The sequence below is a fragment of the Gallus gallus genome, chromosome 5, assembly GCF_016699485.2.
Source record: "Gallus gallus isolate bGalGal1 chromosome 5, bGalGal1.mat.broiler.GRCg7b, whole genome shotgun sequence".
Classification (NCBI taxonomy): Eukaryota; Metazoa; Chordata; class Aves; order Galliformes; family Phasianidae; genus Gallus; species Gallus gallus.
The window spans coordinates 47,669,405-47,688,146 of NC_052536.1; the positions used below are offsets into that span (position 1 = coordinate 47,669,405).

General features: G+C 44.7%; 1 protein-coding gene across 6 annotated transcripts; it reads left to right on the plus strand.

Moving 5' to 3' along the window:
• Positions 1 to 1,003: 1,003 nt before the first annotated feature.
• CYP46A1 (cytochrome P450 family 46 subfamily A member 1) lies at positions 1,004 to 18,719 on the plus strand. 6 transcript variants are annotated; one of them, XM_046941826.1, is made up of 15 exons: positions 1,004 to 1,135; positions 7,324 to 7,401; positions 7,668 to 7,749; positions 8,270 to 8,343; positions 9,022 to 9,108; positions 9,756 to 9,894; positions 10,484 to 10,594; positions 11,380 to 11,536; positions 11,890 to 11,952; positions 13,038 to 13,110; positions 13,518 to 13,602; positions 15,443 to 15,553; positions 15,817 to 15,905; positions 16,698 to 16,764; positions 17,219 to 18,719. In XM_046941826.1, the coding sequence occupies exons 2-15, from the start codon at positions 7,358 to 7,360 to the stop codon at positions 17,372 to 17,374; spliced, it is 1,338 nt and encodes a 445-aa protein (XP_046797782.1). In that variant the 5' UTR covers positions 1,004 to 1,135; positions 7,324 to 7,357; the 3' UTR covers positions 17,375 to 18,719. The 6 variants fall into 6 exon arrangements, with proteins under 6 accessions (XP_046797782.1, XP_046797783.1, NP_001238956.1 ...); NM_001252027.2 differs by lacking the exon at positions 1,004 to 1,135 and adding an exon at positions 3,402 to 3,555; XM_015287470.4 differs by lacking the exon at positions 1,004 to 1,135 and adding an exon at positions 7,969 to 8,196 and having other exon boundaries at positions 7,322 to 7,401.
• The last annotated feature ends 23 nt before the right edge of the window (positions 18,720 to 18,742 follow it).

An 18,742-nucleotide genomic window follows, 5' to 3' on the forward strand; every position in this document is an offset into this window, starting at 1 on the left:
AAACCTGTCAGGAATAACAGAAGATACTTTGAAGTAATAGAGATGATGCAGGGATTGCCCCAGTGCAATTAGACAGGAATTTCACCTTCATTTTCTAGGTAGGTAGCTGCTTGTGACTTAACTCTTCACACCCCACACCTGCTCCAGCCCACCTGAACTTCCCAGGTGAAGTGAAGGCCCCGTTGTGCCTCAGCACCTCTGCCTGCCTGTGCTGAAGCCAGCAGCACTGCCTGGCACAGGCTCTGGCACAGGGCTGCATGCCTGCTGCTTACTGCTGGGCCATCTGGGTGCAGACATCACGACAGATTGATCTGTGGGTAGAGACAAGACCTGCAAATGTATTTTCTGACCTTTGCCCTTTCTGCTGGCCTGCACAGGGGGAAAAAGCACTCGGATGTGTGCATGCCAGCTCAGCAGGGTGTTACCATGCTCATGCTGATGGCTTCCAAGCTGAAAATGTATCTGTTCCAAGTCTTGGTATTTGTCAGTCTGATCCCCTGATATCTAAATGAGCCTGTACTATTCAAAGCACAGAAGTGCATCTACATTTAAATGACATCTATAGGGTTCTTACTGGTAGCAGTTTTTGTCATTTCAAAATGCATTTATATACCCGGATGGCACGTAAACTGAGCTGTAGGTAAGCTCATCAACCCTCCTGCTACGTTTGAACACGCTGCTACATCAAGTTGCAGTGCATGAACAGCATGTGTACTGCATTACCAAGCACGATGGCCTGTAATTAAATAATGCTGAAGCCATGACTCAAGGCCATAAGATCCAGAAGTAGCACAGTGAGTAACACTGGCTCCAGCACGGCATGTGCAGAGAATGGGCCAGGGGACCCCACTGTTCATGATGCTGTAGTGTTTGTCCTTGCTGTACCTCCCCTACTAGCCTCTCCTCCAAGCCTCACCAGTCAGTGCTTTCGTCAGCCTGTTGGCATCAGTTCAGATGTCTGAGAGAGGCCCTGCTACACATCCATCCTGCTGTGCTTGCCTTTGGCAGAGCACTGCTCAGCTGACTGTGATCCACAGAGAAATTCAGCGATGCTGGGAGAAAAGCAGTCCCAACCATCAGTGCCTGATCCTGCTGCTGTTCCTCTTTGAGCACTTCCCAGAGCCTCCTCTAAAAGGTCAGCTTGGCATGTGTGATGCCTTCACTCCCCTAGATAACTTCTGATATAAGCATACATTTTTCTATTAGAAGATATCTAAGCATTGTTTATTAACAACCGCGTGCCAAATATAAGTTTTGAGAATTTACAGTCAGTTTTTATCTGTTAAACAAATAAGACTACCAGCCCAGGAGCTGCATGTCAATACCTTGCTATGCTACCTTGTGCATGACTTTCCCCAGGTTTTTCTCATCTCGGTTTTAATCTGGGGCACAGGTACAGCTACGCAGCTGCCTCAAGCAATGTTTTAATGCAATCAGGAAGGCAGTTAGGATGGAAACTACCAACTTCTTTTAACAATGTTGTAGTAAATAGAGACGCTATTTTTATGGACAAGAATCTCCAGTGTTCAGCCAGGTGTGAGCACTGACATCAAGTACCTCTTCCTCAGGGGCATTAACTGATGGCAACACCTGAACCTTGGACTGCTTTCATTCAGCATTAAGAGCCTTGACAACTACTTGCTAGCTCTGCACAGGAACCTCGTATTGACTGAGAAGGCTTGACATGCTCTTCCAGAGCTGGATAACTGCTGGCACTGCAGCATTCCAGGGCCATGTTCATAGGCATGCAGAATATATTTCTGTCTTTGGATATTTTAGAGTCAGTTGAGCTGCAGTCCTGCAGCAGGAAAGCTGGAGAATATGTATTTTGTCTACTGAGTTTTGCAATCCTTGGAGCAGAGCACTGCGTACTATTAAAGGTAAATGGTTATTTGCCACAGTATAGTGACCGTGTGAGATGAGGCAAGAGGCAAGTGAAGGAGTAGAGAAAGTAATTTGTCTTAAACGAAACATTTTGATTTTTCACCCTCTGTATACCCAAACCTGTGTGTCTGCAGTAGGGACCCCATGCCATGGGCACAGCTAAATCCTGCCAACAGAATGTTATGTGTAGGATTTCTTGAGGTCTGGTGGTAGAGCCAGACAGATGGACTGAGAGCCCTGAACAGCAGTCAGTTCTCAGATCCCACCTTGACAGTGCTTCCAACCAGGAAAGGAGGACATCCACGTGTATTCCTGCTGCACATAAATGAAGCACGTTGCTTATGTGAGCCCCAGACCCTACGAGTTCCATATGGACCTTTAGGCAGGGGGCTGAGGTTTTCAACTGTGAATTCTCCAGGAGAGGTACTGATTTAATCACCATCTGCACTGAAACGGTAGCATACAGCAGATGGAGGCATTTAACAATAAAGTTAAAAGCACCTCATTTAGAGATGCATTTTGTTGGCAACTTCAGGTTCCCTGGGGATCCCTAGCCATACAGCTGAGCGCTGGGGACTCATCCCCAAGCATAAGCCATGCCTGTGCTATGCCCTTACTGTGCTGTCCTCACCTGCAGCCTATATGATGCTGGACCTCTGAGAGAGAGCAGGAAATGATTTTGAATAGGCAAATAGGGGGAAATCATTTCGGGGTTGTTGCCCCAAGGGTTGTCATCTGGAGAAGAGAAGGCTCTGGGGAGACCTCACTGTGGCCTTCCAGTTCCTGAAGGAGGCTTACAAACAGGAATGGGACCGATTTTTTACGCAGTGGGATTGTGATAGGACAAGGAGGAATGGCGGGGAATTTAGGTTAGATGTTCAGAGGACTTTCTTCTCTGAGAGGGCTGTGAGGCTCTGGCACTGCTGCCCAGAGAGCTGTGGGTGTCCCATCCCTGGAGGTGCCCAAGGCCGGGCAGCGCTGAGCTCTGCTCTCTGTGAGGCCCAAGGGAACAGCATGGAGCTGTCAGGGGAGGGGCAGCTGGGGGTTAGGGAAAGGCTGTGCCCCACAGGGCGGTGGGCATGGAACAGCCTGCCCAGGGCAGTGGGCACGGCCTGAGCTGTCGGAGTTCAAGGGGTGTTTGGACAGCACTCTCAGACACAGGGTTTGGATTCGAGTGGTGCTGCGTGGTGCCAGGGCTCGGACTCAAAATCCTTGTGGGTCCCTTCCAACTCCACGATTCTAAAATATTCTGTAATTCTAAGATTCTCTGCCTTTCCTACAGAATACGAAGCATTAAAGCGCTGGCGGCCGTGGGATGCGGCCATGGAGCAGCCCTGCACACCCACACGGTGAAGTCAGGGGATTCGCGGTCAGAAAAGCCCTCGTACTCCTGACAGACTGTCGCAGTTCAGGCCGGAACCTCCCCCCTCCTGCCGCCCCGCGTGGAAGCAGTTAACAGCCAGCAGCCTCCGCCCTGCCCGAGGCCGCGCCGTGCCGGCGCCGCCCCCGCCACAACCGGTCACCGAGCGGGCGGGCAGCGGCCATGGCGGTGTTGGGCGGGCTGCTGCTGCTGCTGGCACTGCTGCTGCTGCTGGTGGCGGGGCTGTACTGCTGCTACGTGCGGCGCGTCCATGCCGCGTATGACCACATCCCCGGCGCCCCGCGCGAGAGGTAAGGGCCGGCCCGCCGCGCCGCCGGGCGTCATTTCCCCCCGCCGCTGTGTCTGCAGGACGGCGGCCTGCTGGGGGCCGGCACTTTGCTGACACGGCAGGGACGGGCGTGACGAAGCGAGCAGAGATCAGCAGTTTCGAGTTGTGCTTTTTTTTTAGGGCGCTGAGCAGACAGGCCGTAGCAGCCGGCAGTGGTGCGGCAGGGCCTGGTGTGTGGGAATGGCACATCGCCCAACGTCAGGGAGAAGCCCTGCACCAGCACTCACCCAGGCAGCCCCTCAGGGACAGCAGGCCTGGCTGCTTATCTCCAGGTTTCAGGAGAAAATCTACTTCTGTAATCATGGTCAGAAATTAAGATGAGAGTTAGGAGGGAGCCTGTCGTACCTGAATCTGCTTGTCTTCATCTTGGGAAGTGAGTTCACATCCCAAGATAATGGCAGTTGAGTAACTTCGTGGCTGTTTCTCTTTTCCTTCCTCAGGATTTGAGGCTTGGTTGTGGTGACAGAGGCTAGGACCCTCCTCAGGAAGGTTGCTAGCACTGATGTCTCCATACAGGAGCTTGCCTATCTCTTGAGCTCACAGTAATCATAGAATCACAGAATTGTTTGAGTTGGAAGGGACCCGTAAAGGTCAGTAGTGCAACACCCGTGCAGTGAGCAGGGGCACCTATAGCTAGATCAGGTGCTCAGAGCCCTGTCCAGCCTGTCCTTGAATGTCTTCAGGGATGCAGCATCCACCACCTCTCTGGGCAACCTGTTCCAGTGCCTCACCACCCTCATAAAAAACTTCTTCCTTATACCCAGTCTAAATCTCCAGTCTTTTAGTTTGAAACCATTTCCCCTTGTCCTATAACTACAGACCCTACTTAGAGAATCTGTCCCCTTCTATCCTGATAGCTTTCCAAAGGTGGGAATGGTCAGTGATTGTGCATAACCCCCATGTCAGTACCAGCTGCACAAACACTTCCACTGCTAAATACCCAAGGGACGAAAGATAAAATAACTGAAGCTCTGAAAAGTACCTCATAAAGAAAAGCAAAACGTGGTACTGATGTAACCTCCCTGGTGGTTGTGAGAGTATGGGGCCAAACTCATCTTGGGGGTGCAAAGGACACAAGTTAGCACAAGAGAACTGCCAATTAGGTATAGGGCAAAACATCTTTACCGTGATGTAAATTGGAGAGGTGTGGATTTGAAGGCTGGACTACTATGTGGGTAAAAAAATGGATGGGATGGTTGTCACCGGAGGGTTCTTATCAACATTTCTATGTCCAAATGGAGGCCAGTCAAGAGTGGTTTCCTGCAGGAGCCTGTCTTGGGACCAGTGCTCTTTAATATATCAGTGACGTAGACAGGGGGATTGAGTGTACTCTCAGCAAGTTTGTCGATGACACCAAACTGAGTGGTGCAGTTGATGCAACAGAAGGAAGGAGCACCATCGAGAGGGACCTGGGCATGCTTGAGAAGTGGGCACACGAGAACCTAATGAGAAGTCAGACGTTCAGAAGAAATGTTTTACTCAGAGGATGGTGAGGCTCTGGCACAGGCTGCCCAGAAAGGTTGTCAGTACTGCATCCCTGGAGGCATTCAAGGCCGGGTTAGATGGGATCCTGGGCAGACTGATCTGGTGGGTGGCAACCAGCCCACAGCAGGGGGTTGGAACTAGGTGATCTTTAAGGTTCCCTCCAACTTAAGCCATTTTATGACTTTATGATTCTCTGGGTTCACAGCATCAGCACAAGCAACTGAATAAGGCTCTGAGCAGTGGTAATATAGCTCTGGTCTTGGGAAGGGGACTGGATGGTGGCCTCCAGAGCTCCTTGCTAACCCAAATGGCTCTGATTTTATAGTTTCAAAATTGGCTTCATCCAAACGTTAAGACTTCTCAGATGAGGGTGTGCAAAGGCTGGCTGCTGTCCAGCATGCTGCCCACCAGGTCTGACCCGGGGCTGCTGTCAGCAAAGCTGCTCCCCAACCACTCATTGCACAGCCTGCATCTTTCCGAGGTGTTACTCTGTCCCAAGTGACTTTTCCTTTGTTCTTGTCTCCTTCCTTTACCTTTAATAAAAGCTTAAGAAAGCTTTGTTTCAGGATGAAGTACAACAGGATCTTTGCAAAACCTCAGACCATGTCTCAGCTCTTACAACTGCATAATGACAAGATTATGTTAACACCTTTGATTTCCTGGGCTGATTTAGTTTGTCAGAGCTAACACAACACATCTCTAAATGAGGCTTGTGCATAAGTGGCTAAAATAGTGAGTCATAATGGCTTTGTGTCATTTCTATCTTGTGAATCATAGAATCATAGAATGGCTTGGGTTGAAAAGGACCACAATGATCATTGAGTTTCAACACACCCACTGTGTGCAGGGTCGCCAACCACTAGACCAGGCTGCCCAGAGATCACACTTGGAAAACACTGAGAGCTAAAGAAAAGGTTTTCTCTCTGAAAGTTTGCTTCATGTTAGAGTTCTATTAGGAGGAAATGGAAAAAAGGATTTTTATTGAAAATTTATGGTTTTTGATGGCAGTGCCACATAACTATATATCCCAAACCAAGCCCTTGCTTGGTTGTATCGTGGCATGCAGTAAGTGACTTCCTATTACTGAATGAACATTCTGTGCTTTTTACAGCACCTAATTGACTTGGGTGTTGATGGGGTAAAGGACAAAACATCCCTGAGGACTCAGTTATCACATTCCCCAGTGACAGGAGAGCCATGAGCAGGACTTTGCTTGATATGCTGCAGGTAGAGCTCTTTCCAGAGCTTCGACTGAGAAAAGACTTTGTCTTCTTACACATTTTTATAGTCCAGTTAGAGTAGAGGAGTCAAGCAAGAGAAGGATTGAAGGTTTCTGTAGGTGTTACATAGCCTTGTTGAGTGCTTGTTGTTTTAAGCGTCTGCTGGTTCCAACAGAAATAAAACAAGAGCCTGTTTTTCCCCTATAGCTTGTTTGTACTGAAGAGGATGATAGCACAGCTGGCTGTGTCTCAAATGGAAAACAGATCTCAAGCACAGCTTGCTCAATTTGGAGAGGAGCTTGGCCAAATCTTCCTTCAGATGTGTGCAAAACCAGTGGGAATTTCCTGCTCAAATTTGAAGGAAGAAATTGGTCTCTGACTTTTGAATCCAGCTATTGTAGTTGAAGAATTAACCCTTTTTATTCACTTCTTTCAGTTTCTGTATGAGTCAGTGCATCCTAAGTTTTTTCTTAAACATTTCATAGTCTTGCTCAGAAAAAAACCTGCTATGGGTGTGCAGCTGGGCAGGACTTTGTTCTGTCTCTGCATCAATCCTCCCGGTTGTGCACTGGAATTCCCAGCTTACCTAGGTGCTGGCTGGATACTGGCACATTTATGTGTTATTTCTGCCTTTCCTTACAAGGAGAAAGAATACAACCAATGCATACTGCATCCACTGAGCAACAAGTTCTGTAGGCTGAGTAATTGGCACATGAGCATGTGGGCATATGAAGGGACACGGAAATGGAGTTGGTTTTGCTCCTTGTGCTTTACTTAGCAAAGAATCTTGAGCATGTCTGAAAAGCAATTTACTGTTGTTTCTATTACAAATAGAGCATCTACCCAGAGCAAGCATCATTCCAAATCGTTCTTTTAATCAATAGACTGCAGCAAAACGACTAGGTCTTGAATCTCACCTCACATCCTTCCACAGTCATCCTTCCCTAAGTATCAGTGCTGAGCACTACAATCTGTAGAATACCCTTTTGGCATCCTCGTGACACTCTTAACTTCATTTTCTGCAGCTTTTTACTTGGACATCTGCCAATCTTTTGGAGAATGATGAAGAAACAGGAGTTTCTACACGATCTCTTTCTGGAGTGGTAAGTGGACACACATCAGTAGGTTTAGACTTGAGTAGCCCTGTAATAAATTGGGAAAGTAAGACATAGAGACATTGAGTTACATACTTATCATCATTCAGAGGGTAGGTAGCAGGGCTGGATAGAGAACACTGATATTTCTCTGGCTTTATTCGTTCGAGTCTGCAGTAGTGCCCTGTACATGCTGCTTTGGTCCTTTGGAGTTATTAGATCTGAACTGGTATTGGTGTTTTGTACCATTTCCTTTTCTTTTTTTTTTTTTGTAGGACAAAGAAATATGGACCTATTATACGGGTTAATGCATTTCACAGAGTCTCAGTACTGATTTTGAGCCCTGAAGGAGTGAAGGTACTGCAGAATAAAACAGGACAGACAGTGGGAATCAGCCCCTCCCTCTAGAAAGGGTGGTGGTGTCTGATGATTTGGGCAGCGTGGTCCAGCTATCTTGTGCCTTCTGGGAGCACAGCTCTGCCAGTTTGTGAAGAAGTGGCTTGAACTTTTTGCAGTCTGTATTTATTTTCTTGCTTGATCAGTTGATTTACTTTGTTACTTTTCTTTAAACTGCAGATAATAGCAAGCACCCTCAATTTCTGAAAAGCAGACTGTCTGCAAGAGCGTAATATCTCAAAAGAAAAGGCACAAAGTGGCTGAATCTTTGCGATAATCACAGAGATAACTTTCAGGTCACCAGGCAAAAAGCGCTACAGGCATGCAGAACAAGCGATCAGCATGGAAACTGGGGAATCAGGGCACACCAAATAATTCATGTAGTCTTCAGACTGTTTGTGTGAATGTGTGAGTGGCTTTTTATGTTTTGTCTGGGAAGTGAATAGTGCTCAGTACTCAACAACCTGTAATTCTGTTTTAGGAGTTCTTGATGTCACCAGAGTACCCAAAGGACCGTCTGGTGTACGGCCGTATCTTCAACTTGTTTGGTGTGAGGTAGGCAAAAAAACCACCTGAAGCCACTGTATCTCAAAGTAAGTGAAACATTAATAAAGACACAGGCATGACTCTTGTTTTGAGTCAGACTGTTAATATAAACAACTGATTCCAGATATACTTAAGCAGTAAGTGCTTATTAAATTACACTGAAAGTCTATATGGCAAGTCAAACGTCATCCCGATCAGGCAGGAGGTTGTGATGGATGTTTTTTACCTTGATCTTATATTTTTTCCCCTATGAATGTTCAGTTAGTCTCAGAAGAGTTTTCTCAAGGCCATCATCAAACTTTACACATAAACAACAAACTTTCATTTGAATGCACTCAAGTTTCCAGTTCCTAAGCAAAATGAAAGAAGAGGGGATGTTTTGCTGTAATCCCCATGCTCCTGAAAATAGAATAATTCAATTACATTAATTATGTACATTGCAATTGTTTTTCGGAACCTGTGCAAGGAATCAGCATTCTGTTGGACTTCGTAGTCCACGCATACTGTGCAAAACAGATACAATTCAGTTGTTTTTCCACAACGATGCACTCAAAGCAGCAAAGTACTTCCTGCTTATGGGAAAAATGCAAGAAAGTAGATGTGGAAGAGTTTTTGATGTAACCTGACTGGTTTGGGCTGTCTCCCTTTGCTGAAAGGTGCTGCTTTCCCTGATTTCTCAAATGCTAGGTTTCTGGGGAATGGCCTGGTGACTGATCGCAACTATGAGCATTGGCACAAGCAGCGGAAGGTGATGGATCCAGCTTTCAGCAGAACGTAAGGCAGATATTTCTGGGATCATCTGTACTTTGCCCCTACTGTATTTTCATGATTGTCACCACTGGTGTTGCATTTTTGATCTTTAGAAAGAGAAAACCCACTTATTTTACATTGAGTATAAAACACTGTACGGTGTTCCCAGACTTTCCCCACGGGAGTGACACCCATATAAGCTGAGTGATGGCAGGGAGTTCCCAGGGTCATGTGTCTAGGAATGCTGCAATGGCTGCTTTGTCCCATTTGAAAACAAACCTCCAATATTTGAAGTGGGCAGGCCTAACCGTTCACCTGTCTGAGCGATTCCCTGTGGGAGAGAGAGATTGCTGTGGTCTGATTTGCTTGTCTGTACAAAATAAATGCATTGCATTTAGGGTCTGGAGGTTTGTCCATCTGCCTCAACATGCTCAGGCCAAAGCTGTTTGCCGTGACAGCTGTTATTTACATGGTAGGATAGAGCTGGGTGGCTGCAAGAGCACATTTTGTCAGTTCTGATTTTTAAAGTACTAAGGCAAATTTGTTATAAATCTAAGGTTAAAACAGCATTTAAAAAGATCTTTATAATTTCCTGTGAAAAATGTTAATTTTGCCTGAGCAAAGATGTCCTCCCCAGTGCCCCCCATCATTCATTTTTATCAATTGTTCAGCTACCTGATTGGTGTGATGGAAACTTTTAATGAAAAAGCAGAGGAGCTGATGGAGAAGCTAGAGGAAAAGGCAGATGGAAAGACAGAGTTTAGCATGCTGACGATGATGAGCCGGGTGACTTTGGATGTCATTGCGAAGGTACCAGCTGTCTGCTTTCTTGTTTCCTCTGCCATTAGCAGGAGGGAATGAAAATAATGGGATCAGGAGCTGCAGCCAGGGTACCTTTACCTGGGAACACCCTAAGAAGTGAGGCAGTAATTGTGGCACACCGATTCAGGCTGAGATGTAGGAAAGGGAAGTTAGGGAAGGACTTATGTTGCATAAGAGAGGCCAGCAGCATGCTGCACAGGAGGCTTTTTGCAGAAGCCCTTAAACCTTGTGACTCCCTTCCCTCCAGACTAGAGGGGCACACTGCTGTTTGTTCATGGGTGCATATTGTATAGTATATGTCAGCATGTAGACTGCCTTGCCATGGCTTTTCCCTTCTTTATGTGAAACAGTTAAGGAATAATTGGGAGTAATAACAAATATTAATTTCCCTTAAAAAAAGGAGAAAGCCTGATCTAGATATCAGCCTTCCCTCACAGATTCCTGCAGGGGAAAACATAGCCTGAGGCATTTTTTTGGGGAAAAGACAGTGGTGCGAGGCAGTCCTGCTTTACCATGGCAGCTCTGCTGAGCTGGGAAGATTCAGCAAGTGACTGCTTTTTCCTTTCCCTCCCCTCAGGTGGCCTTTGGCTTGGAGTTGAATGCACTGAGGGATGACCGGACGCCATTCCCACATGCTGTGACCATGATCATGAAGGGAATGACTGAGATGCGCATCCCCTTTGTGAAGGTCTGTGTGCTTCTTGCATCCATCCTCTGTCTGCGTGTCCAGCTGGAAACTGCCTCTGTATGAGACTGGAGTTGTGTGTGGTCTTTATCTTACAGGGAAAACATCATCAGTAGTTCTTTTCCTCCAACTTGCATTGAAATAGAATTAATTAGCACTTTAAAACACTTGCAGAATTAACTTGTTATAATTTAATGCTTCGGTTCTATCATTCTGTCGTCTTTCCCCCCTGCCTCTCCCTGCATGCTTTCTCTTACTTGCTTTTACACTTTCATGCCCATCACTGCAGAGGTTGGGATTTCCTTGTCGTTTGCCCAGGAAGCACTGCAGCCTTCATGCAAGGTGGAAGAAATTTGAACTTCCTTACCATAAAAAAAGTATTTGGGGCCAGTGTTCATGTGCTAGGATATTGTGGGTGAAATCTGAAACAGTTCAACTCCATAGTTTCTCAAGAAAGCTGTCATTCAGACTTTTAGAGCTCCTGTTTTCCCTTTTGAGTCCAAAGGGTGGATTCTGTATTGTATGCTACAGTTTCTTTCCTCAGAAAATAGAGGAATTTTCCTCACGATGATCAAAAAATTAGCCCTGACAAGGCAGGGCATCAGCATGCACAGTCTGAAGTAGTTCTCCTTTCAGTCCAAACAGTTCACTGTAGGAAAGTTCACTTTGTTCTGCAGAGAGCAGATGTTTTTGTGAGAAGTGTCAGGGAGGTCCTCATTTAAAAAATAACACTGTAAATGTTTTTACCAGCAAGAGGAATAAACAGACTAAATAAATTCTGTTTTCAGTACATGCCAGGAAAGCAGAAAATGATAAAGGAGGTCCAGGAGAGCGTGCGGCTGCTTCGGCGTGTGGGCAAGGAGTGCATTGAGAAGAGGAGGGAAGCCATCCAGAGTGAGAAGGAAATGCCAACAGATATTCTTACGCAGATACTGAAAGGAGATGGTAGGAAACTCATTGCCGTTCAAGTTAATTTGTCTTTGGCTTGCTTTTCCTGAGATTTGGGAAGTCTCAGTTTGGGGATGTGAACTTTGCGACTCAGTCTTCCTTTACTGTCTTCAGGACCATGGGGTTTTTTTTTTTAACATTGAAGAGTCATAATGTGACTTGTTTAGAAGATACCCTGTTTCTTGACATTAGATCAAGTACTGATCACAGGTCACCACTGAGTAGCTGTCTCAGTGCTCCTTCCTAATCCATCTCAGGAAAACATGCTCAAAGCAGGGCAGGGTGTCCTGACTCTTCCAGCTGGAGCACAAAGATGTTTCCTAATCTCATTTGTTTTTTTGTCTTGACAGCTCTGGAGGAAACTAGAGATGATGAAAACATTCTGGACAACTTTATCACTTTCTTTGTTGCGGGTTAGTAGCTGCTTTAATATTTGGATATGTTGTGTGGGAAGCTATACTCATTCTTGTGCTGTCTACACAATTGTTATTGGCTTTGCTCACTCCTTGTGATGCTGTTGTGACCAGGAGTCACTTGGTTGGAAAACAGCACTATTATACTGGTGTAAGAACAGCTGAGCAAAGTCTGAAAAGTACACTTAGTTTTCTCACAGTCAAATGATGTTTTATCCTTGTTCTGTCATACCAGCATAGTGAATAAAGCCAGGCTGTTGTTGCAGGGAACAGCTTTGCCTACTGGGGTGTGAGACTTCTTTGTGTGGTTCTGGCCCTTCCTTCTCTTCTGCTGCTAAATCCCACTGAAAGCATCTTTAATATGTTGCGTGGGTCTTTGCATCACCTCACCCGCATAAGCAAATGCCATTCTTGCTGTACGGGTATTATTCAGTGCTAGCCAGAAGAGGTCAGTGTCGAGACTATCAGGAGAAACGGAGGCCAAGATAGTATATGAGCTAAAGGACATAGAAAGATTGATCTGCACATCAGTAGGATTTAGGATTTAGATGACATTTTTCTTTCACAAAAGAAGGCATTTTTTTAAACAAATACATCTTCATAGAATTCTGTTTTCTGTAGTGCTTTAAAATAGTATGTGTCCCTATTAATGAAAAGATATTAAACATACCTACGTAAAGCAAACATTTCAAAGACAGAAGCTCTGTTTTCCTTCAGTATCAGTAAATATTTGCTTCTCAGCAGGGTTATGTGGCCGGAAATAGGACAATGACTGAATCACACAGGCCTCTTATGAGTGTTAGCACTGATCTTGCTGATAGGCAGTTTATAACCAGTCGATCGTGAATTCAAAAACTACAGCCACGAATTGATCAAGATAGCTGGTATTTTTAACAGTTACGCTTTGTTTTTGACAGGTCTTTATCACATCCCTTTTAGTGTTTCATTTAATTTCTTAAATACTTGAAATTAAATGTTTGGGGCATGACTTTTAAAGTCTCTTGTTGACAGTAACATGACTAGACCTTCTTAGTATCATCTCTTTATTTCGTGCTAACCTTTGAACTGATTCTTTATGGTTCTAGGTCATGAAACCACTGCCAATCAGTTGTCATTTACAGTAATGGCACTGTCTCAGCATCCTGAAATAATGGAAAGGTATGTGTACTCTCAATCACTGTTGGTTTCATGGTGAACCTAATTACATGGATTATCAAAAACTTAAGATAAATTCTAGCCTCCTTTCCAAAAGAAACAATTTCATAGTTCAGTATATCTGACATTTAAAAACAAGTTGAGGGATGAATTATTTCAATTCCATCTAAGTGATTTTTTTTTTTTAAAGCTGGTCCAGAGTGCTGCCTGGTTCCATTATACTGCATGTGCGTTAGTGCATCCTGGTACAAGACGCAGGTTCAGGCAGGCTGGCTGGGAATCAGTAGGCATTTTGCCCAAGGATGAAAGTCAAAATCCAACTCAATGTCTGGAAAGTAAAAAATATACTATGTCAGATTGCCTCAAAAGAAATGAGCACCTGCAACTAACATCTTTTAATTTCTCTGCAGAGTTCAGGCTGAAGTGGATGAAGTCCTTGGTGCTAAGAGAGACATTGAGTATGAGGATCTTGGCAAACTGAAGTACTTATCACAGGTACTGTAGGAGTGAGGTAAGATACCAGTCAGAGCTGTTTGATAGCAATCCTACCATGTCATGTGACTGCCAAGAGGAGCCCCATGCTTTTAAGATTTTAGGAGCAACGCCAAGATGAGAAGCTGATGGCATTTATCCTCAGAGAGTAAGCAAGCAGGTAGAGGGCAGTCTGCAGCAGTCCAGCCTTGATGGAGAGGATACTTCTAGGATTTCATTCTGAAACCCCAGGAATCCTTTGCTTCTTACTTGCATTATTACTAAGCTGGGAACTGGAGTGGAGTTGCTTAATCCCTACCTGTTTAAGCTGAAAGTGTAGTCGTATTTTAAGAAGGGCTTGCAACGTGGAGCCCAACCTTTGTGTAAGTCCCACGCAGTTCCCAAAATCTCAGCTCTATTTTTGTTTGATTGCTATTAAAGCATTTCCAACTATGATCTCACTGTAGTGCAATAAACGAAGTGAGATTTGAAGACTTCCAAAAATATTGGCTAGTTTTTGCAATTTCAGTTTTTTATTTTTCAGTCGTTAAACCTTCTTCAGTCACTGAGGGAAAAAAAACCAAACAAGTGTTTGATCCTAAAAGAAATCTTGTGTGTAGAAAGTTGGTAATGAACTGTAAAGCCAGGGCTTGGCTACTTGCCAGCATTTGTGTTGAGTATCTTTTTTTACAAGATGACAGACACCAGTAACCCTCAGGAGAGGCTTAATAGACAGTCCTGGCAACTACTCTCCTTGCTTCCATTTCTCTGTAGTTTTAGGAATCTACTATCATTGCTTTTCTCTTAAACTGCCCTGTTGAGACTCGTGTTTGCCATTTCCTGTCCCTCAAATTGCTGTGCTTTGGTGGTAGATAAATTCAGAAGTGCATTTCTTGTAAAGAAAAGACATCACTGTGCACTTACAGAAATCAGCAGGTTTCTCCAGGCTTGTCCAAACGTCATCACAATTACATCACTCCAATTAGGACTAGGTATCTAAGCCTTTCAGCGTTAAGACAGATTACATGAGGGCCTCTCAAAGCAGACAGTTTATTTAGCAGAACAAGCGTGGATCTGTACAAGCAAAGTCACAGTCACCATTAGTCAGAGAGTTAGTCTGTCCATGGAGGATCAGAGACCATGGGACTCCTCTCTTGTCGTTCAAGCAATTTTGAATCCTTTTGTCCATGCTTCTTTTTCATTAATTCATTCTTGCATACCCACCGTTAATTGCATTTGCAATGCGATGCTAATGTGCACTGTTAATTAGGCATCACTTTCATGGAACAAGCCATTCTTACAGCTCAATGCCATCAAAAGGAATGGTCGCGTTTCACTTTTTTTCTCACTGTTTCCTATTCATTTTTCTTTGCCAGGTTGCTTTTTGTCACTTTGGTGCTGTGACCTGGCGCAGCTCCCTGAGCACCAGAAAAAGCACAAAAGCAGGGGCAGGAGCACGGTGATGAGAGTGGGAAGAAGGTGGCAGCAGCCACCCATGCTGGTGGCAGCAGCTCTGAGCATGGCTCATCGGGTGCATGAGTTTCATTCACTCCCTTTGAATTTCCTTCCCAGTAATATTTCACCTAGTTGTTTTCCCAAGTTTAGGTGTTAGATCTGCTGAATGCATGATGCTTGCCACTTTGTTTCTGTAATTTCTATATCAGTGATAAGAAAGAACCAGGTCTGAAGGCAAAGGAGTTGACTTTGCCATTTATTTTGCCCACAGGATTCTGAGGAAGGTACACCAGCATCTGTTCTACAAGCCAAAAGCTCCCTTTAGCCAGAATGAAAGGCTATAGAAGTAATTAATATTATTTCTGCACTGTATTAACTAACTGACCTCTAATGCTTTTTGCTGACACAGGTTCTGAAGGAATCAATGCGTCTGTACCCACCTGTCCCAGGGACAGTACGCTGGACAGGGAAGGAGACTGTCATTGAAGGTGTCAGGATTCCTGCAAACACAACACTACTTGTAAGTCTTGCAGCAGCATCCCCCATCAGCAGCTCTTAGCTGCTGCAGTGGATCCACATGCAACAATATCAGAGTCTGGAATACTCCCTGACCACTCCTACTGACCATTCAGTGAAATTTTGGCTGGAACTCAGATATGAATTGGGACCATGGGTCGGTTTTGCCTAGGGGGTGTGAGATAGTTGTGTTTTTGCAGCTGTGACAAAAGAAGAGTCATTTTCAGTGAGCTTCTGCTTACTAATGCAGATCTGCTTTCTTGGCAGTTCAGCACATATGTCATGGGGCGGATGGAAAGGTACTTCACAGATCCACTCTGTTTCAATCCAGACCGATTTAGAAAAGATGCACCTAAGTGAGTTTCTTTTCACTTCCAGATTTTTAAGTATGTAATATTTAATATCTGTTACTTCAAGGGGAAGAAAGCAAAGGAAAACTTTTCCCATTCCCTGCCGATTAACAGGGAAGCTGTATCCAAATGCAAATGGAAAACAGCAATGTACGACTTCTGTTTAGAAGTTCATTAGACCACACAGTACTTTGTAAAAAAGACCAATGCTAATGTTATTTAATATTTATGTTGAGGTCAAAACCAGACTGGGACAAAGCCAGGCTGAGTATTCGCTGTAATGCAAAACAAGGATTTAATGCATGACAACCTTTACCCAGGAAGCTTGAAGTGGATGGTAGTGTGATGGAAATATCAGGACAGTTTGTTCTGAAGCCCTGACATCTAACTACTTTGCGGGCCAGGAGCTTTATTTCAGATGAGAGCTATTCTGATCACGTGGACCAAACAGCCCCTTGCTTATGTGATTCAGACATGCGTACAGGAGCAGCAGTTGGACAGATTGGTATATCCTCATGATAGGCTGGAGAGCATTTAGGGTGTGCTTGAAATAAAGCTTAGAAATAAAGTTTGCATGCAATACTCTGTGAGATGAGCCAGCGGAGGACTATTTAGAGCACTATTCAGAGCTCTGCTGGCTTTGAACCAAAAAATTTTAATTTGGAGATTGTCTTGACAGTTCAGCTAGGTGGGGTGGGGTGGCACTCAAACATTACCTTGCTGTAGCATTGAAGTATTTGCATCTTTTTTTTTATGATAAAGCAGTCAGAATGACAGTTTTGATTGTTTTTCTTGTAGGCCATATTACTCCTATTTTCCATTCTCACTGGGACCCCGCTCCTGTATTGGGCAGGTGTTTGCACAGGTGAGCATACCTGTAGTGAGGTTCTGTTAGTGAGCCCTGGGCCAGTTTGTAGTGTACTGGTACTTCGGCCCTACTGATAGTGCACTAACCCTCTGCCCGCCAAAGGGAAGGTGCCCAGCATGCCTGTGACAGGGGACGTGTGTACCTTGCAATCAGAAATGTGCTATGAGTTTATCTAAGCATTGATGCTCAAAGTCGTCACATTAATATGGTTGAATCACCAAAACAGAGTTCGTACATAAACACAAGGGCAGATCTTTGTGTCTGTCACGTGTCTTCAAATCTGGGACTCCCCAGCTGACTGTGTTCTTCCTTCCCATTCTCACAGCCAAACTGCATTAATAAATAAATGTATATTTACAAAGCAGTAAGACATAGCATGCTAAATTTCAACAGCTGCTGTCGAATCTGTATTTGCTGTCGATGATAACGAATTTGCTTTTCTTCTTAACAGATGGAGGCTAAAGTGGTGATGGCAAAATTGCTGCAGAGGTTTGAATTCCAGCTCGTACCAGGGCAGTGTTTTAAACTCTTGGACACAGGAACCCTTAGGCCACTAGATGGAGTAATGTGTAAGTTAATGCCGAGGAGCTCTCCTAAAGGTTTTTAGGTGTAGCCATCAGGAAGGGCAGCATGAAATAGAAGTGGTTGAGTTTCATCGGATTTTGAAGATTTTCCCACTAATTGGAGGTTAGATTTTTCAGGCACCTTTAGATGATTACTAGACAGAACATTTTCCTAACTTCCTCATGATTTACTGAAGAAAACCTCAGGAGATACACTCTAGACATGTTTGGAAATCTTTGACCTGGAATCACGTCTGGAATTGCAAAGCATTCTGTTTTCCTGGGGGACTCTGGTTCTTAGGAGACTTTGTAAAGGATGTCCTCTCACTGAAGTATCCCTGGGAATACACAAACCTAAGGTCATCTCCCAGCAGATAGCTTCCACTAATTTTATTTACAACACAGCGTGGTCTAAGTAAGGCCTTGTGTGTGGATTTCATTTTTACATGACGAAAAAACACAGAACACAGGACTGAACTTAGAAAGAAAAGTTTGGAGCCATTCTCCTGGTCAAAATAATTTTCCCATCTCTGCTCGAAATGAGAAAAGTGATTGAGAGAAGTGACTTGAAACAAAAATCAGACACTGTGGTCATTAATTGTCCCTGTTGCTTCTGCCTCGTTTTCTTCAGTCTCTTCTACTTCCAATAATGGTCAAAGTGTTAGATTCACAATCCAGGCAATACTGTTCTTGTGGGGGAGGATTTGGGTTCATTTTGCCCTGGCTCATTTCCCCATCTGGCTCACTGTGAAGCTACTCCAATGCTTGGACCGGACAGCCTCATAGCTACGGCAGGGCTGGAAGTGAGTGCCTAAAGTCAAATGCTGCTTAAACTGACTTTGCCTTGAAGAAGTGCAGACTGAGCCAAAGGCAAGAGAATATCCTGCAGCTGCCCCAAAACTGCTTGCTCTGGGCTGGCTTTCAGCCTGGCTCTGCTATGGGAAAAATGATACTGTGAAAATCCAGAAATACATGGATGCCTAATGTGAGTTTGAGCATAAAATCTGCCATGAAGTGAAGGGAACTCAAGGCCCTTAGCACTGTTGGTGTTAACACCTTTTTGAGGGAGAGGACTCAGAACATACACTGTCAAGTTTCTGTGTTGCGTTCCACACCAGGAGAGTGACTTCTTAGAGATCACTTTGGTTTGCTTGTGTTGTGCATCACCTCATTGAGAGCAGCAGAGGAATGACAGGCCATTAAGATTGGTGCTGCTTTTGGCGACATCAAGCAATGGTGTGCAGTATACTAATATTACTTCTACCCAGAGGTAACAGCACTTGTACTGCTAGGAGTTTAGGCTGCCTGTAGACCATCTCTGCAATCCCTTTTGCTGGAAATCTGCTCATATTCTTCTATGCATTAATAAAACCTGATGTGGAAACCTGAGGACTTGCAGCTGGATGTCTGTG

Excerpts from the sequence above, each read along its gene's own strand:
- CYP46A1 (NM_001252027.2), top strand. The coding sequence starts at position 3,428 with ATGGCGGTGTTGGGCGGGCTGCTGCTGCTGCTGGCACTGCTGCTGCTG. Across the intron at positions 7,750-8,269 it reads TGAGCCCTGAAGGAGTGAAG|GAGTTCTTGATGTCACCAGA; the intron begins GTACTGCAGAAT and ends ATTCTGTTTTAG. Across the intron at positions 9,109-9,755 it reads GATCCAGCTTTCAGCAGAAC|CTACCTGATTGGTGTGATGG; the intron begins GTAAGGCAGATA and ends TCAATTGTTCAG.